The following is a 27,243-nucleotide window of genomic DNA, read 5'->3' on the forward strand; positions in this document are numbered from 1 at the left end:
TATAAACATTGGGTGACTTCCCAAACAGTTGAATCCACTAATTTTGGCCTTTTCTAGTTTTTTAGATACATTTTTTTTTTTTTTTGAGTTGGAGTCTCACTCTGTCACCCAGACTGGAGTGCAGTGGCTGCTCCCGGCCACCGCAGCCTCGCCTGCTGGGCTCCGGCGATCCGTCTGCCTCAGCCTTCCGAGTAGCCAGAATTACAGGCATGAGCTACCATGCCCGGCTGATTTTTTGATTTATTGTAGAGATGAGTTCTCACTGCCCAGGCGGGTCTTGAACCCGCGGGCTCAGGCAATCCACTCATGTCAGCCTCCCAAAGGTGTGGGATTACAGGTTGAGCCACCGAGTCCGGTTTTAGATACGTTTTAATCTAATGATTTGCAAATTTATTTAAGCTTTCATATCCTGTGGTTTAATCTGTGAAATTACTAACCTGTCACTCCCCTCTTCTTTCTAAAGGTGTATCATCAACTAAGCTGCATTGAAATATTCAATAGGTTTTTATAGGTGTTTGGGAAAAATATTTAAATTCCTGTGAGGATGTTTGAAGATACATTGAGGTGTCACAAATTTTAGACTTAGAAATATTAGTTTTCCATTTAGAAATTGATTTTTTATTATCGTAAAGTCATAAATAATCAATCATGCAAATTAATAAGATGAGAGCAAACACATTTTCAAAAGGAATCAGAATGCAGTAATGTTATTTTATCTCAAAAGAGGTACTTTATTTTTAATTATCTCTTTGTAAGTAACATTTTAAAGAAGGGTATTTGTCTTGGGTGTCAAAAAAGTCATTGAACTAGAGAAGCTATCTGCAAAATTATAATTCAAAATCCTAAATGACTTGCAGATTTTTTTCTAGGTTTTGGTAGAACAATGATCTACTTGAATGAGAGTCTATCTTCTAATGTCAGAATAATGGTTGCCCACATCAATTCACTTAGTGCATTCTCGAGAGAGTCACTTCCAGGTATATTATACTCTTACACTACTCTCATACTATTTATAAGTAGAATGACTATATAATTATTATTCAAATCAGAGCACTGTTGTACATGAAGAAGGGTACTACTAATAATTATCCAGATAGCCGGCATAAACTAAGATTGTTCTAAGCAAACAAGGAGATATTGCCAACTTCTTTCAAGACTTCCTGCTCTATGGTTAGAAAGTTTGTTTATTGGAAGTTTCTCACATTGAGTAGAAATCTTTTTTTTTTTCCATTTTAATCCAAGGGCTACCAGAATAAATATAATGTGTTTTTATTCATTTATAGGTAAGTTTCTATGATGATAGAAATTTAGAGTTAGAAAGATCGGATTAAAAACTCATATATAATGATTTATTCATCCCCAACTAAAACATCCCTAGACAATCATCTTGATTTTGAATACATCTAGAAATCCTCACGGCATTGAAAATCAATCAATTATCCTATATTTGGCTTGAAAGTTTCTTGGTCAAGAACTTAAAATTGTCTCTGTATAATTTCTTATATTCTGAATCTGAACAAATGTCTATGCTCTCCCAAATAATAGCCCCTTTTAATAAAAACACTGCACCCTTCTTTCAAGTCAATGCTCCCATTCCTTTAACTGTTTGTTTATATAACTTGGGTCAAAGGCTAATGCTAAATGTATCACCCAAATTTCATGTGCTGGAAAATTAATCCCCAAATCTTTATGTTGATTGAAGGTGGAGCCTTTGGGAGTTAATTAACTTTCGATAAGCTCATTGGTTTGGAGCCCTCATAATGGGACGGGTGGCTTTATAAGAAGAGGAAAAGAAAGTTGGCACACATGCTCTTGCCCTCTCACCATGTGACGCCCCTCACCTGTTATGACATAGTAAGAAGTCCTTTGCTAGACAGTGACACCATGCTCCTGGGCTTCCCAGCCTCTAGAACTGTAAGAAATAAATTTATTTTTTTAATAAACTACTCAGTCTATGGTATTCTGTTATAGAAACAACAACAACAAAAACGTGGACTAAGAGAGAAGAGCGGTACCAAGAAATAGAACTATTGCTATAATAAATACCTGAAAATGTGGAAGCGACTTTGGAATTGGGTAATGGGTAGATGCTGGAAGAGTTTGGATGAGCAGGCTTGAGAAAGCCTATATTATCATAAACAGAATATTCAGGACAAATTCAGTGATGGCTTAGAAGAAAAGAAAATCTGTAGGAAAAATCGAAATTTTGTTAGGGATTATGTAGGTGGTCGTGATCAGAATGTTGGTAGAAATATGTACAATAAAGGTCATTCTGATAAGGTCTCAGAAAGAAATAAGAAAAAAAAAAGTATTGGAAACCTAAGTAAAGGCCATCCTTGTTATAAAGTAGAAAATAGCTTGGCAGAATTATGCCTGTATCCTAGGACTTGTGGCATACAGAATTTAAGGGTGATAAACTAGGATATGTAGCAGAAGAAATATCTAAGTAGCAAAGCTCCCGGGTTGCTGCCTGTTTACTTTTAACTGCACACAATGAGATGCTAGAGCAAAAGAGCAACTTAAAAGCAGAATTTATAATTAAAAGAGAAACAGGAATGAAAGATGTAGAAACTTTGAAGCATGGTGTTGTAAAGAACAAAAAAGCTTGCTTGGGAGAGAAAACTAAGGGTGAGGACAAGTGACCATTTGCTAAAAAGATTTTCATGCATAGAAGGGAGCCAGGTGTTATTTATGAAGACAATAGAAAAAAAGACCCCAAAGGCATTTCAGAGATCTTCAAAGTTTCCATGCCCATCACAGGCCCAGATATCTAGGAGGGCAGAATAGCTTTGAGGGATGGGCCTGAGACACTCTTCATGGGCTTGTTGTCCAGGGCTGCCTTGTGTCTCTGCTTTCTGCAGCTCAGTGTGACGCTTTTTGGCGAACCTACATGTGTTTCAAATGACCCCACGTGCTGTTCAACTTCTCACTTTTGAAGTTGTAAACCACAAATCGTGGCAGCACTCTTGTGTTGTTAAATCTGCAAGTGCACAAAATGCAAGCACTGTGGGGATGAGGATTCCTTCACATTGATTTCAAAGAATGTCCCGGATAGATTGGGGGCATTGCAGGAGCAGAGGCACTACAGATGGCCATTAATAGGGGAATGTTGGTGGAGCATAAGAAGCTAAGCCACCAGAGTCCCCACTAGTGTAATACCTAGTGCAGCCATGGGAGCAGAACTGTCACTGAGACCTCAGAGATGTAAAACTACCAGCATGCAATACTAACCTCAAGAATGCTGAAACCTAAATTAAGCCCATGTGGGTGGGGCTTCCGGAAGTATTGGTGGCCCAATACCCACACCAATGTGCTCAGAATGTAGAATATGGAGTCAAAGGAGATTATTCTGAAACTTTAAGATTTAATGTTGTTATTCCTGCTGGGTTATATACTTACTTGGAACTACTTATCCCTTTCTTCTTGTTTGTTTCTCTTTTTGAAATGAGAATGTCTATGCTATGCCTATCCTGCTATTATGTTTTTGAAGTAGATGGCTTGTTTTATTTAATTTTATTTTTTAATTTTTTAAATTATTATTATTTTTTTTTTGAGTTGGAGTCTCATTCTGTCACCCAGACTGGAGTGCAGTAGCTGCTCCTGGCCACCGCAGCCTCGACCTGCTGGGCTCCGGCCATCCTTCCGCCTCAGCCTTCCATGTAGCTGGAACTACAGGCACACATTACCACGCATGGCTAATTTTTTGATTTACTGTAGAGATGAGGTCTCGCCTGCCCAGGCAGGTCTCGAACCTGCGGGCTCAGGCAATCCACTCACTTCAGCCTCCCAAAGGCGTGGGATTACAGGCTGAGCCACCGAGCCTGGCAGACTTGTTTGATTTTAAAATCTCATGGTTGGAGGGAGTTTGTCTCAGGATGAGTCATACCATGTGTCTCACCCATATCTGGTTCAAATGACACTGAACTTCTTTGGATTTTTGAGTTGGTGCTGGAATAAATTATGAATTTGGGGTTGTGGAGATGGAATTAATGTGTTTTGCATGTGAAGAGAACATGAATTTGGCGGGCCAGGCATGAAATACTGTGATTTTAATGTGTTGGAAAATTAATCCTCAAATTTATATGCTGATTTGAGATGGAGGCTTTGGGAAGTACAATGAGATAAGGTCATTAGGGTGTGTCCTCATGTAGGGACCTGTAGCTTTATATGAAGAAGAGATCTGAGCTGTCAGGCATGCTCTTTTTCTCTTCCATAGTATGGTACAGTGAAAGCGCCCACACCAGATACCACACAACACTCTTATACTCTTCAGTCTCCAGAACCATGAGCTAAATACATTTTCAAAATAAATTACTCAATTTCTGGTATTCTCTTATAGAAACAGAAAATGGATGAAGATAGTTTTATATATAGTTTGATTTAGTTTTCACTTTGAAAATTTGAAAAAAACTGTCCTAACACTTGGGATCCATGTTCTTTTTTTTTTTTTTTTTTGAGTTGGAGTCTCACTCTGTCATCCAGACTGGAGTGCAGTGGCCACTCCCAGCCACTGCAACCTCGACCTGCTGGGCTCCAGCAATCCTTCCACCTCAGCCTTCCAAGTAGCTGGAATTACAGGCACGTGCTACCATGCCCAGTTAATTTTTGATTTATTGTAGAGATGAGGTCTTGCCAAGTTGCCCAGGTGGGTCTTGAACCCGCAGGCTCAGGCAATCCACTCACCTCGGCCTCCTAAAGCACTGGGATTACAGGCTGAGCCACCAAGTCCGGCAGATCTATGTTCATTAATTCCAATATGAATTCTTATTGAAAACATACTTAGAGCTTCCGGCAAGATGGCAATGAGGTAGTTTGGTCTGTAAGACCCTCAGCAAAAGAGAACACTCATAAAGACTCTTGCTCCCCTGGGGGGCTGTGGCTTTCATCGTTGCCAGCTAGCTCTTCACATGCTGTTCGGCCATCGCCACAGCCTCTGCTGCTGCCACTGCCACTGCCATTGCCCCACCCCGGCCTGAGGTAATCCATGGCTCTTGGACCTGTGAAGACCCTACCCCAAGCACTACTGAAACCACCACCACCACTGCCACTGCCAGGTCCTACCGCTCATGTAGAGCCAGGCTCATGAGGTTCCTCTCATGCACCACTAAAGAAGCAGCTGCCACCACCGCTACCGTTGCCTGCTCCCTCCTGCCCTGCGTAGCCACCAACTTCCACTCAGCCAGCCCGAGTAGCCAAGTGCAAAGCTGGCCTGCATTGCCTGGCAGTCTCAGGCTGCAGTGGAAAATGAGATCAGCTGAAGCAGTGAGACCAGCTCTATCCACCTCCGCCTCGGCCCATCTCCCTGCTTGGGATCCAAGTTAACAATGTCATAATGGGAGGGAGAGAAGTCCCTCGCCCATGCTAGATAGACATAGGTCAGATCTGAGTGGCAGATTTGGCACTCAGATCTGAACCACCCCCCACAGCAGGCCAAGGGCAACTGACCCTAACTGTGAACAACTCTTCCAGCATGCAATGAAAGCTAGAAATCAGAGAAGAAAGGACATTGGACTTAAAGGAAAAGTCTCAGAGTATGCTTGGTTCCCTTGTTTTAATTTTTTTAATTCTTTGTCTGTTTGTTTTACCCATCTTTTTTCCCTTTTCTCTCTCTTCTTACTGTTGTCAATAATGTTTTCATACTTGCTTCGGTTCTGTTAGTTTACTCTCTTTTATTCTATTTTATTTTTTTTCTCTTTAGACCTCAAGTTTGTATAGGTGAAAAGTACACCAATAAGGGGGTTGGTTAGCTTATATGTCCATATGATTGTATGTTTCAGTTTTTTCATAATGTTTGTTGGTTTGTTTGTTGTTTTTGTTTTTCTTTTTGCTCGTATCTGTCTTTGTTTCCTTTTCATTTATTAGTTGGTACATTTGTCTGTTTTCCCACTTACTCTTCCCTTTCTCCACCTCCCTCTTTCCCCCACTTCCTATTCCATTCTTTTTCCTTTTTTTTTTTTTTACTTCATTTTGCTTTCAGAAAGTAAACATATAACCCCACTGCATGGACAGATTGCAAGGCAGCAGGAAGTGGATTCCTGATTATCCATACTCCTGTCGGTGGATACTGGGATCTGCAGATGGGTTTTGAATCACAGCTTCCCCTCAATTAAATCTCAAAACTGCAGAAAGGATTGCCCCCAACCTACAGTCCATCTCCAGAATTGAGCAAAGCCAGACGATATACATAAGGAAGAATAGGAGATTGAACAAACAATTAAAAGCAACCCCTCCATCCCTGAACAACAGAATTATAGAAGATGGGGGGAGCAAAAAAAAAAAAAAAAGAAAAAAGTGGGGAGAAAAATCTACACTAATGAAGGAAAACTAAAAGAACAATGTAGGTCTCACAAAGATCCCTGGGTGGTCAGACACTGAGAAAACAGGCATCAAAACACAAACAATGAAGAGAACCCAGAATGAATGGTCACATACAACAAACCCAGACATCAAGACATTATATAGAGAATAAAAAGAATCAAGGAGAGACAAGAGGAAAATAGGAAGGAGCTGATAACTAAAATAACAGCATAAAGAATACTATGATTGAAATAAATAGCAAACTAATAAGCATGGAAAGCAGAATTAGCCAAACTGAAGAGAGAATCTCAGAGCATGAAGACCAAAATAAAAAACTAACCCAAACTGTCAAAAACATAGAAAAGAAGCTTAAAAAGACAGAACAAAACTTTCAAGAGATGAATGATTACTTCAAGAGACCGAACCTAAGAGTAATTGGACTTCCAGAGGCAGAAAGAGAGGCAGACATCACCCTGGAACAAACATTCCACAAAATTATTCAAGAAAATTCCCTCATTTCATCAGTGATGCAAAAATTCAAACATAAGAACCCCTGAAAGACAACACATGAGAAGAACAACCCCCAGACACATAATAATTCACCTAAACAAAGTAGGTATAAAAGAAAATAATCCTAAAGACAGCAAGAGAAAAAGGCCGGACTACCTACCAGGGAAGACCAATTAGAATAGCAGCAGATTTATTTAAAGAAACCCTTCAGGCCAGGAGAGCTTGGCTCCCATTCTTCAAAGTTCTCAAAGATAAACAATTTCAACCAAGAATAACCTGACCAACCAACCTAAGCTTCATCACTGAGGGAGAATTAAAATCTTTTCCAGGCATCCAATCCCTAAGAACTTATGCTGCCTCCAGACCACCTGTTCCAGAAACATTTGAGAAAGTATTAAACCCTTTAAGAAAAGGAGAAAAGAATGACAACGTTCTTCACAAGAGTACAGGGAAAATATGGAAAACACACATGAATCAACCCCAAAACCAAAGGAAAGACAACAAATAAACAGGAACAACAACTCTATAAGAACCTCAGGACAGGAATAAACCCCCACATTTCAATAATTAGCCTGAATGTGAATGATCTAAATGCACCACTGAAAAGACACAGAATGGTGGACTGGATAGGAAACCATGACACCATTATTTGCTGGGCATGCAGGAGACTCATCTCACTACAAGGGATGTACACAGACTCAAAGTTAAAGGATGGAAAATGAGTTTCCAGGCAAATGAATCACAAAAGAAGGCAGGAGTTGCAATCTTAATATGAGACCAAAAAAAAAACCCTTTAAGTTATCAAAAATTTAAAAAGATGCAAAAGGACACTACATAATGATAAAAGGTTCAATCCATCAAAAAGAAATATCCATCCTAAACATATATACACCCAACACAGGAGCACCAGAAATTTATAAAATAAACTAAAAAAAGATATTGACCCTAACACTATTATAGCAGGGGACTTAAATACTCCACTGACAGCCCTAAACAGATCATTGAGGCAAAAGGTCAACAAGGAGATCCAGAACCTAAACTTGACACTTGACCAAATGGACTTAGTGGATACTGACAGATTATTCCACCCAATAATAACAGAAGATACATTCTACTCATCACCACATGGAACATACTCCAAGATTGATCACATTCTTGGCCATAAATAAAGCATAAACAAATTCCATAATGTTGAAATCTTGCCATGCACATTCTCAGATCACATTGGAATAAGAATAAATATCAAAACCAACAACATTTCCCCAAAGCTCACAAAGACATGGACACTAAACTGTATGGTGCTGAATAATGAATGGGTCACCACTGAAATGAAAAAAGAAATTGAAAGATTCCTGGAAACAAAGGAAAATGAAGAAACATCTTAACAAAACCTCTGGGGTGCCATGAAATCAGTTTTAAGAGAGGAGTTTTTAACTCTATGAGTACATATCAAGAAAATGGAAAGATCACAAGTGGAGAGCCTAACAAATCACCTAAGGGAGCTGGAAAGACAAGACCATCAAAACCCCAACTTTAGCAGAAGAATCCAAATCACAAAAATAAGAGCCCAAATACAAGACATAGAGGACAAAAATATCATAGAAAACATCAACAAAACAAAAAGCTGATTCTTTGAAAGAATTTTAAAAGATTCAGATATGGCTCTTTTATTCACATAGTTTAGTAGAGGGAATAAATACATTAAAAATCATAAATGCTACAGCAGGGAAATTGCAGAAGCCATTGAAGTCCCTGGGGGAAATAATATCAAAACGTATACATAGGTTTGATACATAGCTTTGAATGATGGTATTTTATGCAGATGTAACAGCAGTCATTAACTCCTCAAACACTATTTCAGACATATACAAAAACTTAAAAGTGAGAGAGAGTATGTTGGGCTTGGGGATTGGAATGTAGTTCTAAATGGCAGGCGTGTGCAATTCTAGACATGAGAGGATAGGAGGAAAGACTAGAAATCAGAGCAAGGATCAGCTCTTCCAGGGTCTTGTTGGCCATGTTTTGGAATTTTTGACTTTGAGTTAAGTCATGAAAGGTTGTTAGGGAAATAAAAGACCATGTAAGATTTTGGTTTGGGAAAGTCCTCTGATAGCACTGTAAGGATGAGTGAAGAAGAAGGCAAGATTTGAGGAAGGAAGTCTGCTATGGTTTGGATTAAGTTTTTCTTGCCGAAACTCATGTTGAAGTTGACTTCCAATGTGGCAATGTAGGAAGATGGGGTTTAGTAGAAGGTGTTTTGGTTATAGAGGTGGATCCCTCATGAACTGACTAATGCTCCTTCACGGCCAGTGTTTTCCTTCTTGCAGGACAGAATTAGTTACTTCAAGAGCAGGTTGTTCCTTCTTTTGTTTGGTGCCTTTGCTGGCACCGACTTCCCTTTCCACCTTCTTCCATGAGCTGAAGCAGCACAAGACCCTTGCCAGATAAACTGTTTGATCTTGGTCTTACCAACCACTTGAATTATAAGCCATATAATCTTTTTTCCCCTTTATAAATTACCCAGTCTCAGGTACTTTGTTAGAGCAACACAAAACAGACTAAGACTGAGCCACATCAGGAAGATCAGGAAATTATCTGCGAATGAAGATAAATGTATTTAGGAGCAATTAGAATGTAGAATAGAAAGGAACTGGAGATTCATTTTACTTTAAAGTTTGTGAGTGAGAAGGAAGAATCAAGGAAAATGTAGGGAAAAAAGTCATCTTAATTCTTGAAAATGTGTTCCCCATGTACTGTTTAACCTAATTTTTCATTTAAACTAATTAAATGTTATGGTGTAGACAGTTCACTCTTTAAAGGCAAAGACAACATTTTAACTGTGTTTGTAACTCCACTTACCTTGCATAGTGCATAGGGCAAATAGGAGCATTTGACAAAGACAGAAGCAATGTAGTATCATTGTTCTAAAAATACAAATAAAAGCCCATAAAATACCAATGAAAGAGCCAATAATAAAAGTTGACCTAATACCTTAAAGAATTAAAAATTCAAAAGTGTTTTGATTGACTGTAGAAAGGAAAAGCAGGTGTTTACTATAGTTGTCATTTCTTATTTTCAATGTGAAGCATTTCAGGGCATCACACAGATAATGCATTATGTGTTGTTATAAGGTAGCCCATTAAATGATTTAGGATTTCCCCCACATCATATCATATTCACTCAGTGACATCATGGCTGTTCTGCTGAAAAAGTGTTTATTAAATAATAAAAATTCAAAACTCACAGGTGCAAATGTACTTCATTTTCAGAACTACTGCTTTTCAGATGAATTCATGTTAATTCAGCCAAAAACTAATATTCTCATATTATTTTTAAAATCTGCATGCTGTACATTTTGCTGTAAACAGCAAAACCTGTGGTTATGAAATCAGCCTGCAACAATATTTTCAGGACTTGAGGAATAAATTAGACCCTACACTCAAAGGACTGGTTATTAAATATTGTATCTTTTCAAAATGTCAGCCTGTTAAAAAACCTTTGGAATTTTATAGAAACAAATTTCAAAAGGTAAATGAACATAGGGCCTCAGCTCCAATAGATGCAAAGCCTGCCTTTGATAAGCTGATTTTTCTAAAATATTTTTAAAAGCTTAATAAATAGGGAGTTAACCTTCAAAATATATTCAAATTCTTCTCTAAATGTGTGGTTTGTATTTAACTGGAATATGGATCAAACTAATACATTTGCAGAGGAAAAATAAGCCATTTTCCCGGTTACTTATACATATATTTAAAAGGTATCTTCTGGGAATCTTTAAATTTAATCTCAATTTGTTTTTACTTAAAACAGGAGCATAAACTGTCCAACAAGAAAATTAAAAAGAATTTGGGGATTATATAAGGACAGCTGTGTCTAATCACCATGTCTATTGATATACAGTTAGGAATCTACCTCCTCATAAAAAAATCAATATGTATAAAACAACCAGCATTTCAAATATACGGGAAGTGTTGTGGACTACAATCTATTTTAAAGTTCTTAAGCCTTTTACTTGTGATCAGGAGGGGAAAAAAGTTGCCACTTGTAATGGGGTGTTGGGAAGATCAGTTTTTGCTTACATCATTTTATTTCCAAGGATTTGCTAGGACAATCAGATTGGCTCAAGCTGAAACAGCCAATTACTAATAAAAACTGCTTCAGACTTTAAGAGCCTATAGGGCTTTAAAAAATCGATGATGCTACGCATTTGCATCCTTAAAAAGAAAGCTGGAAAGCAAACTAAAGAAATGTTCAAAATCTATTCTTCAACATTGTCTCTAAGTATTCATATTTTTTATTTACACACCTATTTGGGAGACAATAATTAGACCCTGCCAACTCTGTCAATATTGCCAAATGGCTTATGGGCATGGGCCAAGATAGTTAGTATATATAGCAAATATTGTGAAAAAAAGTCAGATAAAAGTAATTCACATATGTAGCTATTTATACATCTCATTTTAAAATTTAATTGGGGATAATAGGAAAAATAAAAATCAAGAAATATAGAAGTAACCTCATTTTAAGTTTGTGGGCTCATATACTATGCTGCTCTATTAAACAATTTTATTGTCTGCTTTGTTTGTGCCCGCTAGACTTTTGTATTAATCATGGAGGATAAGATTATATTATAGTGTGAACTTATGATTATGCTTGATTCATAAAACCCTAAGTACATGGTAAATCAATGGAACTTTCTTTTCTGATGGCAAACTCAGAGAAATGATCTGAAAGATAAGTAAAGTGTACCCTTCACCTCTCTTTTAACAGTGGGTCCTTATCCAGGGCCTGGATCAGAGAGGTGGAGCAAAGTCTTTCCATTTGCCACAATTCTTTTGAAGAGATTCCCTGGTGTAAACCAGACAATTATGGAGAATTTAGTAGAAAGGAAAAAAAGCAGCTCTCTTTGAAAATTCATTCATTCATTCTTCTAACCATGCAACAAACATTTTTTTCAAGAACTACAAAGTGACAAGAAAGTTGGTAGGCACTGGAAATACGTCTTTGAACAACTATGGATACAAAGACAAGTAAAAAAAGTTAAAATTATATGGCAAAAGGTAATGATGGGTGGACAGTGGTATCAAACTTCACAGAAAATACACAGAGAAAGAACACCTAGATAGCTCAAGGCAGATATGTGGTCTGACAATTAAGTTTGCGAACTCATTCTAGAAAAAATGCTACGTACCTCATTGCTGAATATTACTATGGTCACCTTCAACACATTCCCCTTGGAAATCTATGTACTGACACCAATACTTAGTTCACCCATTAAAACAATTTTAGACCTATTTTTCTGGATTGGTTATCAGAGCTGTTGTATTACCCTTGATGTCCTGAATGTCATCAAAGTGTCTCCCTTTCAATATTTCCTTTATTTTCTGGTAAAGGAAAAAGTCATTTGGGACCAGTTCAGGTGAGTAGGGAGGATGCTCTAACACAGTTATTTGTTTACTGATTGAAAACTCCCTCACAGATAGCACTGTGTGAACTGGTGCACTGTTGTGATGCAAGAGCTCCTTTGGGCCTTTGCACACAATTTTTTATGTCAAGATTTTCCTGTCTCTCTATCAATGTTTATTTGGTCTGCTATGCTTTGCACAATCAGTCAAAGATTTTGACACACAATTTGATGAAGTTTTGCAGTGTTTTCATCATTGATGCTTGTTACTGTCCATCCTGCGCTCTCTTCATCAGTGACGCTTTGTCTTCCTTTAGAAAGATGTTTAATTCATTTGTGCACTACCGTTTTCTTCATGATTTATCCTCATAAACTTGGACTAACATATCCCTGATTTCACTTTCACTCTTGCCAAGTTGAACAAGAAATTTAATGTCTGTTTGCTGCTCTAATTCCAGCTCCAACATTCTTGTGATGGCACACAAAAACTTGCAACAACTATAATCAATGCCACTCAGCAAGACACTACCACATGTTGACACAAACATAGCTATAAGACACTGATATACCAACGTTATGAAACCTTACTGAGTTGTTTGTGTAATGCTGCCAATGTAAGCGAATGGTGGCAAATTGGTGAACTTAATTGTCAGATCTCATAGAGTCGAAGCATCCCCAAAGCCAACCAATAAATTAGGCAGGTAATATTTTATAGAGTATATTGGAAGGAAGCAAAGCTGTTGTCATAACTCAATTCATAAAAGCTCAGTACTTAAAGATTGAATTTTGATAAATTGCTTAAGTGGAGAATAAAATTTGGTAATAGAAGCCCATATGTAAAAAAATACATATCTCCTCACAAAACACATTGGACACATTTTTAAAATACAAAGAGATCCTTCTAGAAAAAACAATTTTATTAGCCATAATTGTTTTGTTTTTTTTTTTTGAGTTGGAGTCTCACTCTGTTGTCCAGGCTGGAGTGCAGTGGCCGCTCCCAGCCACCGCAGCCTCGACCTGCTTGGCTCCGGTGATCCTTCCACCTCAGCCTTCCAAGTAGCTGGAACTACAGGCGTGTGCTACCACGCCCACCCGTCTAATTTTTTTGATTTTATTGTAGAGATGAGGTCTCGCCAAGTTGCCCAGGCGAGTCTCGAAACCGCGGGCTCAGGCAATCCACTCACCTCAGCCTCCCAAAGGCATGGGATTACAGGCTGAGCCACTGAGCCCGGTTCTTAGCCATAATTGTTAAGGAGGTTCTGGAGAACTCAACATAAACTCTTATAAACTCTTAACAGCTTTTCATAAATTGTGTGTGTGTGTGTGTGTGTGTGTGTATTATTGTAAAGGACACAGTTCTAACAGTGGAAGTGAATGAATGTATCTCCCACCTTTCCTCCACTAACATGCACATCAGCTTCTCTCTTTATTGTATATTTCCTGAGGAGATGTACAATAGAAACTCAACAATTCAAAAGGATAGCATAAAAATCCATGATTTGGATTTAAACTTTCAGAAGTCACCACTATCTATAGCCTAATAAACAATGGCCAAAATTTTTGTTGTAAAACTAGCAGATTCCTGACTGACTTCTTGACTGCGATGTGTTGTGTCTATTTTTTGATGAGGTAAAAGCTATCCAGGACTAGAATTATTTTCAGGCATCCCAGCTCTAGTTTCCAACTTGTGTCCATTTTTTTTTTTAACTGAAGCAATTTGTTGTTTCCTGTTTTGGGTGTTCTCCCTCTGCCCACACTATAGCAGGCAGGTTCCATCATGTTCAGCAATGCTGTCTCTGAGTCATACATAAACATAATGCCCTTTAAGAAGTTCCTAGATATTGGTAGCATATTACCCAAAAGTCCTTTTTCTGCTTCCCAAAATGTCTTTCTAGATTTAAATAAATCCATTTTACAAGAACAATAAACTTCCAAATGATATTTATCATAAAGTAAAAACTACATATTCCAGGACGTACAAACATTCCCTGTTGAGCAACATAAAGTCATTAGTCTAGATAGCAGGCATTCTTTTCCACCCTTTAAACTCTAAAGCTAGTCATTTCATTACTGTTTGAGAAATGGTTATGCCATTTATCTGCATTTTTCACTCAATGGAAAATTATACAAAAGAGTAGCACATTACTTTTCACAAATATTCATCATGGGCAAGTATAATACATGTGATTACAATTATTCTCAATTACTCATATTCCAGAATGTAAGTTACGTGTATTCACACATAACATGGCTTATTCCTCCATTACACCTTTATTCATATTTGAACTTACCTATTTCTATGAGTAATAATTTGAATTCAAAATGTATCATCAAAAGAAAATGAAAAGGTTATATAAACATCAATGCCTTGCTGTGAATTTTACATACTCTTGTTGAACTCAACTCTGAACATCCGGACTGGATTTCTACCACAAAAAGAAATACATCTATGCGTGAAATAGTGTTCCTGGCAATAGATTTTTAACATAGAAGAGGCTTGAAAATGTGTGAAAAAGTCCTTCTCCTAATCACACATTTATACATACAATGCCCTCATTTTTCTTCTCTATATAGTAGTGCTGGATCTTGATAAGAAACTTCATACTGCTCTTTCTGTTCTTTGTACTTGTCGATAAATCAAGAGTTTTAATTACCATATATATCTTCAAAAATCAGAGTATATCAATTATAAAACAAACTGGCTTTTCTAAGGAATATAATAAATTAAATTTCATAAAGAGAATATAGATGTGGATTGTTGTTGTTCTTATAGGTGTCCATTATAATTATATTAAAAATCATAAAGTTTACGCATAAACTGTCAAAAATAAAACACTTTAAATTATTTTATCAGTGAATTTAAACTCCTTTTAGTCTCTTTTTCTAGACATTGAGATATTGAAGACAACCCTGTGTTCATATATTCTTATTCTTTTACTCTTTTTTAATGTCTCTGTGATTTGAGCTATTTTGTTTTAAGGATGTGGCTGTTGAAGAAAATCTAGAAAATTATAAAGAATGAAATTCATCATAATCTTACAACCCAGTGATAGTCTTTACTCTTACTTCTCTCCCTATATTTCTCTATAAATAAAGTAGGAAAATGTCTTATAGTCCTATATTATTCTTTTTCATTCATATTTATTGATGAGTAATTATCATCATTAGTCTTCAAAAATATAAATTTTAATATCTGCATAATTTTCCATTTTGTTTCTGCCTGAAGTATTCTAACTTACTTTTTCTACTCAGATTTCTTTAAAAAAAACTTTTTAATTGAGCTGGTAAGTGTGATTTAAATTTGGATCACTCTGTATTGCTTGCTCTGTTTGTCTAGTATAATACTTGGAATGAGGAAAAAAACAACAAAAGAAGAATATTTAGGCATTTTAGATATAGTTTATGATTTTGAACCAAAATTGACTTTGTAGTATAACTTTCTCATGCACAATTTTCTGCAATATTACAGTAATAAACAACATTTTACTTTAATAGAATAACAGCAACAACGAAACACATATTCAGCATGTTCAAAATTTTATTTTCCCTTGTAGAGAAAGAAAAATGTCAGAATTGTGTACCTGGGGATATGATATAGAAGAAATCTTTAAATTCATCCATCCAAACTTCTGCCAGTCTCCTGTTGTTCTTGTTGATGACATGACCAGTGCCTCCAGGGAAAGTGTATGGAGTTGCCTTCCGAAAAACATGACCAACGTGGGAACAAGTCACAATCTCCAATGAGCCTCCACATTGCCAAATCTGGAAAAAAAAATCATTGTTTAACAATCTTTGTAAATAATGCAATAATACTGTATGAGAAGCAGCTGAAGCTTAGGCCAAATCTTTAGCTTTTATATGTTTCAAGGAAATATTGGTTAGATACAAAATATAGAACTAGTAGATTATACTTACTTTTGGCAAAAGATACTCATTTGAAAGATCTTGAGGTATTTAAATACTGATTGCACTGGAATCATGGAGGTTAGATAAAGTTATTTGATGTCCTTTTATTAGACTATCTAATTGACTGTTTCTAGTAGTTAACCTAATTGCTATTTAATAGATTTGGTATACATACTTATTATGAATAAACAAATTTGTACATGTTAGATGCCATGGTTACATGTAAATATGATTTTGATAAAAATCAATCTAATATTCTCCACTGATCTAGAATTATAAATGACCATTCCAAGCTGTCCACATTCCTTGCATCTTAAGCCTTTGGGTATATTATTATTATTAAAATGCTCTCAGATGATATTGCATCTGTTCAATGTCTATACATTCTTTAAAACTCATCTTCTAGATTATTTCATCTAGGACACTCTGGGGGGAGATTTAGTATTAAGCGCTTTTCAAGTTTTAAACATGCTTTTATTAAAGAACTGACTAAACTGTATTTTTTAAAAATTCAGTATCTTTAGGGTGTACAAATAGTTTTTTGGTTACATGGCTGATGAAGAAGTCTAGGTTTTAAGTATACCACCACTCCACTTGTGCACATTATACCCAAGAGGTGATTTTGTTTGTCCCTCCACCCATTCCCTTATCCCCTTCTGACATATCACATTTACATACCACATTTTTATTATTCACGAATCAGCTAATGGGCTTTTAGGTTGATTCCACCTCTTTGCTATTGTGAATTGTGCTGCTATGAACATGTGAGTACAGGAGTTTTTTTAAAATACAACAACCTTTGTATCTATGCGTAGATACCTAGTAGTGGGCTTGCTGGATCAAATGGTAGATCTACTTTTAGCCCTTTGAGAAATTTCCATATCAATTTTCATAAAGATTGTACTAATTTACACTCCCACCAACATGTATGCACATTCCCTTTTACCCCATTCATGCCAGTATCTATTGCTTTTTGATTATTTAAGAATGGCCATTCCAATTGCCGTAAAGTGGCATCTCATTGTGGTTTTAATTTGCATTTTCTTAATGATGAGTGATGTTGAACATTTTAAAAATATGTTCGTTGGCTATTTATAAATATATATATATATATTTTTGAGTTGGAGTCTCACACAGTCGCCCAGACTGGAGTGCAGTGGCCGCTCCCGGCCACCGCAGCCTCGACCTGCAGGGCTCCGGTGATCCTTCTGCCTCAGCCTTCCGAGTAGCCAGAATTACAGGCATGAGCTACCACGCCCGGCTGATTTTTTTATTTTTATTGTAGAGATGAGGTCTCGCTGCCCAGGCGGGTCTCAAACCCGCAGGCTCAGGCAATCCACTCACCTCAGCCTCCCAAAGGTGTGGGATTACAGGCTGAGCCACCGAGCCCGGCTTGTATATCTTTTTTAATGCAATCATTTGTGCTTATTTTTGCTGATTTTATTGAGTTCATTGTAGATTCTGGATATTAGTTTTTTGACAGATGTATAGTTTGAAAATATTTTCTCTCATTGTGTAGGTTGCTTATTTACTTTGTTTATTATTTATTTTGCTGTGCAGAAACTTTTTAGGCTAATTAAGCCCTGTTTATTTATTTTTGTTTTTGTTGCATTTGCTTTTGGGGTTTTAACCATAAATTCTTTGCCTAGACCAATGTCAAAAGAGTACTGGGAACAGAGAAGGCTAAATTGCAAACTTTTATAGACATCATTATCACTCTTTAAAACTATGAACTCTTGGAAAATATATCATATATTTCTTGGTATCCTAAAATTTACTTGCAGTTGAGACTAAGTATTATGGTAAATATCCATAGGCCATTTATTTCTATAAAATTGCAGTGACTCATGCCTTTAATCCCAGCACTTTGATAGGCCACTGGAGTAGGATTGTTTGAGACCAGGAGTTCAAGGCCAGCCTGGGCAACACAGTGAGATCCCATCAAAAAGGTTTTAAAAATTAGCTGGGCATGGTGGAATGTGCCTGTAGTTCCAGCTACTCAGGAGGCTGAAGCAAGAGAATCACATAAGCCAGGACTTCAAGGTTGAAGAGAGTTATGACTGTGCCTCTGCACTGCAGCCTGGGTGACAGAGCAAGACTCTATCTCTAAAATTTTTTTTTAAATGTGTAAAACAAATAGTTATTGCTATACAGAATTTGAAAGATACAGTCTTATACTGTAACTAAAATTTTATTAATTTACAGTTGCTTTAAAAAAATCATTTAACCTGATACTCAAATAACATTCAGCTTAGAAAAGAGTTGCTATTGGGCTTGGGTAACAGTAAGAGATATTCATTTTTGACCAGTAGATAAAAAATTACAAATAATAAATTATATTTATCAATAATTATTCATGCATTCATGTACAGTCTACTCTTTTTCTATTTTCTAATTGCTGACACAATGAAATGTTAGCAGAAAAGTGACTTAAAAGTGACTTAAATCACTTAAGGTGACTGAAATACTGATCAAAACAAAATAAAAATAGAATTCACCACCCCTCTCAATCTTAAATAATTAAAGTATTTAATGGATTGGTCACTTTCTCATCTTTCTAGCCTCTTCAAATATGTAAGCCTTCTTGTAATGACACACATCTTTACATTCTTCTTTTTTGATAAAATGGAGAAAGCTGATCCTTCTCTTATCACAAACAAGTCAACACCTCTATATCAGTTTTGATCATATGTTTTTTAAATTTTTTAAGGATATTGCTAATTTAATCATTCCTCTTACTTTTCTCCTGAAACATTATCCATTTCCCTTCATTAGTGGATTATGTCTCTCTTCACATATTGTCTGCTATAATCTTTATTTTTTTAAACAACCAAAAAAACACAAATTTTACAATTCACATCAAAATCTTTTTAGCATGAAAGAACATAAAAATTATTTTAGTAATACATGTTGGTCCCCTTCCTCAGTTTTCACTTTTTTCCTACCCATTGTGAAATCCCATTTATTTCTGCAGGTCCCCCAAAATTACTGTAATGAAAATCATACATTTTCCTTTGATGCAATATCTTGCAGATTACTATCACAGATTATTTTGATTGTCCTCCTCCTGTTTCACTGTTTATCCACTTTCACTTTAAATATTTATCTATATTTTGGTCTTAATTTCTCTTTATGTAGTCCCTGGGCGGTCTCATTTGTTACAGGATGTTGACAACCTCAACATTAGCATTTTGTCCTAGACCTCTTCTCAGAGATCCAGAGTTGTGTATCCAAACATTGATGTCTCTTGTATGTCTCAGAGACATCCAAATAGACATGTTCAAACAGATGGGTCTTATTTTCTTCCAATAAATGGTACCAACATTCAAATACCCAGGAGTCAAGCCAATAAATATATAAATAAAATCAAACAAAACTAGAAATCATCATTAATATCTTTTTTCTTCATCATCCATGGTTCTATCTGTAAAATAATTCTTCATGTATTCATCTGCCTTAGCCTGCTCAGGCTGACATGACAAAATCCCAAGCCCTGGGAGGATTAAACTACAGAAATTTATTTCTTGCAGTTCTAGAGAGCAGGAAGTCCAAGATCAAGTTGTCAGCATGCTCAGTTTCTAATAAGAGTACTCTTCCTGACTTGTAGTCAGCCTCCTTCTTGCTATGTCCTTACATAGAGAAGATAGTGCTCTGGTATTTACTTATTCTTATGAGAATACCAGTCCTGTCAGATTAGGGCCCTACCCTTATGACCTCATTTATTTTTTATTAACTCCTTACAGGTTCTATCTCCAGATATTGTCACATTGAGTGTTAGGGCATCAACAAGTAAATTTTGGGGAAACACAGGAGGTCTGAGATGGCCACTGTAAAGCAGCAGACCAGGCTCTCTCCAAGCAAGGCAAAGAGTAGGGACCAAGCTGCCAACAGACAGAGGCACCCCAAATACTTTTGGATGACTTGAAGAACTCTGCACCTAGCAAAGTTTTCTTTGAACACATATAGAACAGAAAATGATGGGAGATGTGGGAATCTTCATGCCCCATTCTTCATCATGCACCAGGCTTGCACAGGAAATGAAGCTCAGCCCAGTGAATGAGAGTGGGTGAATGTATCAAAGATACTTTGGGTCCGTTCACTCCTTCCCAGTCATGTGCAACGCACAGATCTTATGAAGCAGGAGTCATGTTCAGGGCACAGTGGTGGGCAACTGGAACTCAAGTGGAATGGGGGGGGAGCCTATACTGGGTCAGCAGCTGTGAGTGCATATATGTTTAAAATAGATATTTCTTGCTGGTGGACTGAGCTTTTTATCATTATGTAGTGTCTTTCTATGTCCTTTTCATCATTTGATGCTTTGAAATCTGCTTTGTCTGATATCAGAACAGCTACTCCTGCTTTCTTCTGTTTTCTATTTGCTTGAAAGACCATCATTTTCCAGCCCCCAGCTTTGAACCTGTGGGTGTCCTTTGCAGTAACATGAGTTTCCTGGAGGCAGAAGACTGTTGGATCATGCTCTTTTATTCAGTTTGACACTCTATGTCTCCTCAGTGGTGCCTTTTGTCCATTCACATTCAAACTGATTATTAAAATATGACAATTCATTCTTGTCATGGGACTGTTAGGGGGTTGATTTTTTCTTATTTTTGTGTTTGTATTTATATGTGTGTATGTTTTTCATTTTTTTGAGTGTTCCGCATGCTCTGTTGACTCTGTGTGTGCCTGAAGTTTTGTGATGGGTATCAAGGCTCTTTTTTGTGTGTGTTCAACACCTTCTTAAGCATCTCCTAAAGGACTGGTCTGGAAGTGGCATATTCTCTTAAGAATTGGATGTCTGAGAAGAATTTTAATTCTTCATCACTGATGTAGCTTAGCTTGGCAGGTTAGGAAAATCTTGGTTGGAATTGCTTATCTTTAAGAATGTTTAAGTTTGAACTCCAGTCCCTTCTGACTTGCAGTGTTTTTGCAGAGAAGTCCAGAATGATTCTGATGGATCTTCCCTGGTAGGTAGTCTGACCTTTCCCTTTGCTGCCTTTAGAATTTTTCTTTCATCTTTACTTTGTATCAACAAAGTATATTATTATGTGTCCAGGAGTTGTTCTTCTCATGTAATACCTTGCAGGGGTTCCCTGAATCTCCTGTGTTTAATGGTCACCTCTCTAGCAAGGCGTGGTAAGTTTTCTTGGTTGACCTCATGGAATGTTTGTTCTATGGTGTTCTCAGTTTCCCTTTCTGCTTCAGAGATATCAATCAGGCAAAGATTTGGCTTCATGACATAGTTTCACATTTCTTGGAGGCTTTGTTTCTTCTTTTTGAGCTTTTTTAAAAAACAGACTGGATTACTTTCATATTTTTGTCTTCAAGTTCTAAGATCCTTTCCTCTCCTTTGTTGATCCTGTTCTATACACTTGTTACTTTGTTTTGGATTCCCAGGATGGAGTTCTTCATTTTCATTATTTCAGAACAGGCTTTTCTGAATGGGTCAACTCTGCTTTTACTTTCTCTATGACTTCAGTGAGTTTTGCTCCTAGTTTCTCTTGGTTCTCTCTGTTCATTTTAGCCACCCAGTTTCTGATTTCTGTGACTGTTATCTGGGAGAATTCATTTAGGGAAGTTTCCATTGTTTGTGCTCTGATAGCTGTTTTTTGGGTGCTATCTCTTTAGTGCTCTGAGTGTTGCCTTTTTTGACTCTATTGTGACAGTCCTCCCTTCTCTCTCTATAATTCCTTTTGGTTTTGTTGTTTTGAATCTAGTCACTGACCCTTGTTCTAGGGCCCTTTCTGTGGTTCAAAATAGGTCACTCAGTGAGAGGAGAGGCAGTCACTTTTGCTCCTTGCTGCACTCTGTAGCAGATTTCTCAATTATAGCAACCTCTTCTGCTAACAGTCTGTGGAGAGTGGGTAGGGGGATGGGCCACCCATATGCTGTCTGCAGTTTATAGCCAAAAGCCTTCCCACCAAAAAAGTCTTTGGGTTTCTTTCATGTCACTCCCTTCCTGTTCACTCCCACAGTCTGTTTTGAAAAAGAAAGATTTCCCTGTCATGTGGGAAGGGAGAGGGTATCAGTCCTGTAGGTATGCAGGGTTTGTGGGTTTGTCTGACTGAGAAAATAGGCAAAGCACCAAAGAGGTTCACTCTGGAGGTGGTCTTCCCTGCCAGGGAGTCAACCAGAAAAGAAGTTAAGCTATCCCTCTCTATGGAAAATATGATGCCATATTTTGAAAACCCTAGTGAATCTGTCAAATGCCTGCTCTCACTGATGAATAACTTTGATAAAGTGTCAAGTTACAAAATCAACATGGAAAACACAGCTGCATTTCCATACTCCAGCAACAAACAGATGGATAACCAAATTAAAAGCACAATCCTGTTAACAATAGCCACACACACACAAAATGAAATACCTTAGCATTCACTTAATCAGATAAGTGAAAGATCTTTACATCTAGAACTACAAAATGCTGCTCAAAGAAATCAATGATGGCACAAACAAATGGAAAAACATTCCAGGCCCATAGATTAGAAGAATCAATATTGTCAAGATGTTTTTCTTATCCAAGGCTATCTACACATTCAGTGCAATAGTCATCAAATTACTAACATCATTTATTTCACACCCAGAAACAACAATACAGAAATTCATATGAAAACAGAAAAGAGCACAAATAGCTAAAACAATCATCTGAAAAAGGAACAAAGCAGGAGGTATCACTTCCAGACTTTAAACTTTATTACAAAGTTATAGTAACCAAAACAGCCTAATATTGGTACAAGAATGGCATACAGGCAGGGCTCATTGAAACAGCCTGTAATCCCAGCATTTTGGGAGACCAAGGTGAGTGGATGGCCTGAGCCCGCGGGTTTGAGACCAGCCCAGGCAACTTGGCAAGACCTCATCTCTACAATAAATCAAAAATTAGCCAGGTGTGGTAGAGGGGATCTGTAGTTCTGGCTACTCGGAAGGCTGAGGCAGAAAGATTGCTGCAGCAAAGCAGGTCAACTCTGGGGTTGCAGTGAGTGTGCCACTGCATTCCAGCCTGGGAGACAGAGTGAGACTCTCACTCCAAAAAAAAAAAAAAAAAAGAATGGCAAATACATCAATAGAACAGAACAGATTCCAGAAGAAAAATATGATTTCTTTAATCAACTCATCTTTGATAAAGCTACTGATAACAATCACTGGGGAAAGGAGACCATACTTAGCAAAAGTTGCTGGAAAAACTTGCCATAGGCAGAAGAATGAAATTGGACCACTACTTATCACCATATACAAAAATCAACTCAAAATGGATTATAGAGCTAAATGTAAAACATCAAACTGTAAGAGTGCTAGAAGAAAACATAGGAAACACCCTTATGCACATTGAACTAGACAATGAATACCTGATCAAGTCCCCAAAGGGAATCCCAGAAACCTAAGATAGCTAAATGGGACCTCATCAAACTGAAAAGCTTTTGCATAGTAAAATAAATAATCAAGAGAGTAAAGAGACAACTCACAGAATGGTAATAATTTTCACAAATTATAAATGTGATAAAGGCCTAACATCCAGGATCTACAAGGAACTCAAACAAAGTGAAAGGAAAAAAAACAAACAACCCCATTAAAAAGTGGGCAAGGGAAACAAATAGGCACGTCTCAAAAAGTGACATACAAGCAACCAACAGACACCTTAAAAATTTCTTAGCCACCCTAATCATCAAAGAAATGAAAATCAAAACTACGAGATACCAGTTAACTTTGGTAAGGATTGCTATCATTAATAAGTCAAAAAAACAGGCCGGACTCAGTGGCTCAGCCTGTAATCCCAGCACTTTGGGAGGCTGAAGCAAGAGGAGTGCCTGAGCCCACGAGACCAGCCCCGGCAACTTGACGAGACATCATTTCTACAATAAATAAAAAATTAGCTGGGCATGGTAGTGCATGCCTGTAGTTCTGGCTACTTGGAAGGCTGAGGCAGAAAGATCGCCAAAGCCCAGCAGGTTGACACTGGGTTGGCCATGAACTGCACTCCAGCCTGGGCAATGGAGTGAGACTCCAACTCAAAAAAAAAAGTCAAAAATCAGATGTTGCCATAGGTGCAGAGAAAAGAGAACACTTATACACTGTTGGTGGGAGTGCAAGTTTGTTCACCCTCAATGGAAAGTAGTATGGTGATTCCTAAAAGAACTAAGAATTGACCTTCTATACAATCCAGCAACCCCTCTCCTAGGAATAAACCTGGAGGAATATAAATCATTCTACATCAAAGACACCTGTACACATGTGTTTATTGCCATACAATTCACAATAGCAAAAACATTGAACCAACCCCACTGCTCATTGAAAGACTGGATAAGGAAAATGTGAAACATATACTTGATAAAATATTACACAGACATAAAGAAGACCAAAATCACGGACTTTGCAGCAAATTAAAGGGAGTTGGAGACCTTCACACTAAGTGAGCTATCACAGAAACAAAGATCTGAATATTGCATGCTCTCACTCATAAGTGAGCCTTGAGCATTAGTCACGTTAGCACAAGGGAATGATTGACAGTCACTGGGTACTGCTAGGGTAAGGAGTAGGGGAGAGAGGACAGAAAGGTGGCACATGACAACACAAAGGGTACTTGACTCATTATCAGGGGAGTGAGCCCAAATTTAACCTGCATGTAGCCTACTTAAGTAGTTCAACCTCACTTGTATCCCACATTCCTATAATAAAATAATTAAAAAAAAAAATCAGGGGAACACAATTAAGTCAATAGTACCATCTTTCTCTGTTTCTACTGCCAGTATACCTTTCCTAGTCACTGAGATCTCTTATCTGTCACTTGCAATAGACTCTTAATCATCTTAATGCTTTCACTGTTACTCCCTACAATTTGTTTTGCACTCAGAAATCAGAGTAACCTTTTAACAATTTAATTACTTCATTTTACTTCCCTGCTTAATTCTGTCAATGATGTCTCCTTGCAATGTGGATATAAACAAAATACTTTAGCACAGCCTCGAAGACCATACATGATTTTCTCCAATAAACATTGGTGATATTGGCCCTGTGCCATTTTCTAGAATAACAAATCACATGCTTTTTCACACACCAAAACCTCAACATCTAGATCTCCCATGCCTAGAATGTAATTCTGTCAGCCCTTCACCTTGACTGCCTCTTGTACTTCTCATCTCAGCTGAAACATCCTCTCATCAGAGAGGTCTTCTTCAATTGCTGTATTTAAAGTAGCCACACCCTAGTCATTTTCTCTAATAAAACCCTTTTTATTTCCCTCATTTATTACTAAAATTTGTAATTTATTTATCCTATGTACTTTCTTACTAGAATGTAGGCTCTAAAAAAGGCAGTGGAGATATCTGGTCATTTTTGTAGCCCCAGAGTCAAGCCCAAGTACATAGAAGATATTACTAAAAGTTGGTTGAATGTACTGAAGAACTATTCAAAATTAACTACCAAGGTTAAAATGAAAAAAAAAAAAAAAAGCCTGGAAGATTGATAAGATTTAAATAGACATATTTTGAGATAATTTCAAATCTTATTTTTGTAGGAAATACCTTTAATAGACTAGCCAAAGTAAGTCAAATGATTTGCAGCTGCTGCTTCCAGTACCTTGGGAACTGAGGAAATTCTTTGGTGGTCACAGCACAAAGAAACAAAAATTAGAAATGTATGATGGTTCATGGCAAACAAGATTGTGAAATGATACAATCATAATTTTTTTTTTTAGTTGGAGTGTCACTCTGTCACCCAAACTGGAGTGCAGTGGCACACTCCCAACCACTGCAGACTCGACCTGCTGGGCTCTGGTGATCCTTCCGCCTCAGCCTTCTGAGTAGCCAGAATTACAGGCATGTGCTACCACACGCAGCTGATTTTTTGATTTATTGTAGAGATGAGGTCTCACCAACTTGCCCAGGTGGGTCTGGAACCCACGGGCTCAGGCAATCCATTCACCTCGGCCTCCCAAAGTGCTGGGATTACAGGCTGAGCCACCGAGCCTGGCCTACAATCTTAATTTTTAATGTGCTGTGATAGATAACTATTTAGTCAACTTTATATTTATATATCTCTCTCTCTCCCTCTTCCTATCTCTGTCTCTCAAAAACATGATTTGGCAAAATCCCCAAACATTCATACTATGACCAGGTTTTTCTAAAAGGTTTTTCAAGAAGTAATAAATGTAATGTATTGTATATGAGAAGGAATTTAAGGCCTTCTCTTTATTGTGTGGAATGCAAGGTAAAGAAGATTTTCCTTCTTCTCTATGGATTACGAGTAAGTGAAGAGCTTCTTTCCTCCCTCACCCAATAAAGAAGCTAGGTGAATAAAGGAGAGACTGGCACTTTACTCCCATCTGGATATTTGCTATACCACCCTAGTGTTGCTGTTAGAATAGAGATGAATATGTTCAAGGAGTTGTTGAAAACCCCCAAATGAGGAGAAAAATATGACCCTAGCAAAATATGGACCACTTCTAATCTGGAGGATTCTGAAAGTGAGATTGGATTTTATTGTAAAGTATATTCCAGTAGAATTGATAGATCTAGTAATGCAATGACCCTGGGAGGAAGTGGTCTTTAATAACAACAGGACAAGAACTCATGGCTTCTGGGATCTGTAGAAATTAAAAAATGAGCTGTGAAACTAGCAATATGGCAGACAAGCACACCTTACTGTGTGAGAGAGAGACCAAAATCACTTTTTCAAAAGGTGTATGTATGACAGAAGGAATAATAGGTAAAGCTAGGTAGTTTTAAGAAAATAGCAAAACTGTGTAGTAGACAATCAAGTAGGTGGACACCAACAGCAATACATAGAGTCATATGAAGCCAAGGACAGGCAGGTATCATAAAGCATATCAGGATTGGAGATTCCACAAGATGGTGACGGCATAGGTGGATTCATGAGACTCTCTGAACGGACGAGAGAAAAATCTACACAAATGAAGAAAAACCAAAAGAAGAATATGAGTCTCTCCCAGATACCTGGGAGGGCAGACACTGAGAAAACTGACTTTGGAATGCAAACAATGAAGAGCCCCAAGAATGACTGGTCTCAAACTACAAAGCTAGACATTAATGGAAAGATTAAAAAGAATTCAGGAAAGACAAGAAGAAACTAGGAAGGAGCTGATATCTGAGATAACAGTAATAAAGAATACTGTG

At 37.3% G+C, this 27,243-nt stretch overlaps 1 protein-coding gene across 1 annotated transcript in view; it reads right to left on the reverse strand.

Moving 5' to 3' along the window:
* Positions 1-1,853: 1,853 nt before the first annotated feature.
* Positions 1,854-27,243, reverse strand: part of LOC103259744 (polypeptide N-acetylgalactosaminyltransferase 13-like) — a gene marked incomplete at its 3' end in the record, with an annotated part of 64,733 nt that continues 39,343 nt past the window's right edge. Inside the window, exons 2-3 of the mRNA XM_021711998.1 lie at positions 15,793-15,973; positions 1,854-1,912 (exon numbers count right to left, since the gene is read on the reverse strand). Of these exons, the coding sequence (XP_021567673.1) occupies positions 1,854-1,912; positions 15,793-15,973 (240 nt within the window). The remainder of the gene's footprint in view (positions 1,913-15,792; positions 15,974-27,243) is intronic.

This window comes from Carlito syrichta, unplaced genomic scaffold (genome assembly GCF_000164805.1).
Source record: "Carlito syrichta isolate Samal-C Ts95f unplaced genomic scaffold, Tarsius_syrichta-2.0.1 Scaffold302993, whole genome shotgun sequence".
NCBI lineage: Eukaryota > Metazoa > Chordata > Mammalia > Primates > Tarsiidae > Carlito > Carlito syrichta.